Source organism: Cystoisospora suis (genome assembly GCF_002600585.1).
Source record: "Cystoisospora suis strain Wien I chromosome Unknown contig_2522, whole genome shotgun sequence".
NCBI lineage: Eukaryota > Apicomplexa > Conoidasida > Eucoccidiorida > Sarcocystidae > Cystoisospora > Cystoisospora suis.
Genome location: NW_027155321.1, coordinates 633 through 1453, shown reverse-complemented (window position 1 = coordinate 1453; position 821 = coordinate 633). Strand labels below are relative to the sequence as shown.

The window sequence follows — 821 nt, the reverse complement described above, 5'->3', positions numbered from 1 at the left end:
TAGATCAAGTTGAATAGAGGGACGCAGACGAGAAGGACGATCATTTTATAGCTAGCCACAACATCGGTAGCCTTGAGCTTGACAGCGCTAGCCGCTAGCGCTTTCGCTCGGTGTCTCTCTGCTAGGATGTAGGCGATGACACGTAAGGGACCCCATAGAGGTAGTAAAGGAAGGCCCTGACAAGACAGACAGCGATAAGAAGACAGACAGCTCATGCAGGCTTCCATCAACGACAGGCCAAAAAAAACAGTCACACCATCTTCAAAAACTATACATTTCAATGTCTACCTCTGGACACGCTACTCACTGGTACAGGTGTAAATGAGACATATTGCGAATCGCATAACTGCTCAGTGTCAAATGCAAGAGGACGAAGGTGAACGCGGAGGATCTTTATCTGTACAGTGATATAGCCTTCACATGCCTAGGTAGAAGAGGAAAGAAACATACGTTCTCGACCTCTATTAACTCGTGGATGCGAGATCACCCATCAATTTCTGTTTGTTTTAGATACAGATAAGACTTTCTTCGAAACAGATCGGACCTCGTTTACAGCTACAATACGTTGGCTGTCCAGGCACCTGCGAGAAGACGAAAAGAAGAAAAGAAGAATCTCCATCAAGATTTTGCCTTTAGCACCATCCCTACTTGACTGGAGTATTGGTCTTCATCCACCACGTCAACAGAAGTTACTCTGCAGTCAGATCTACACAGAGTGATATCTCCACACGAAAGTGAAGAAAGACGTTCTTCTCTCTCACCAAGCAACGATTAGTAAAAATAGAAAGTCATTCAGACATATTAATAGATAAGGACACAGA

At 44.3% G+C, this 821-nt stretch overlaps 1 protein-coding gene across 1 annotated transcript; it reads right to left on the bottom strand.

Annotated features, from left to right (window-relative positions):
- Window positions 1–2: 2 nt before the first annotated feature.
- Window positions 3–175, bottom strand: CSUI_005203 (glycerol-3-phosphate-acyltransferase; the record flags this gene model as incomplete). The annotated part of the gene is made up of 1 exon (XM_068065381.1): window positions 3–175. A coding segment is annotated over one exon (171 nt), but the record flags the coding sequence as incomplete, so codon positions are not given.
- Between the last annotated feature and the right edge of the window lie 646 nt (window positions 176–821).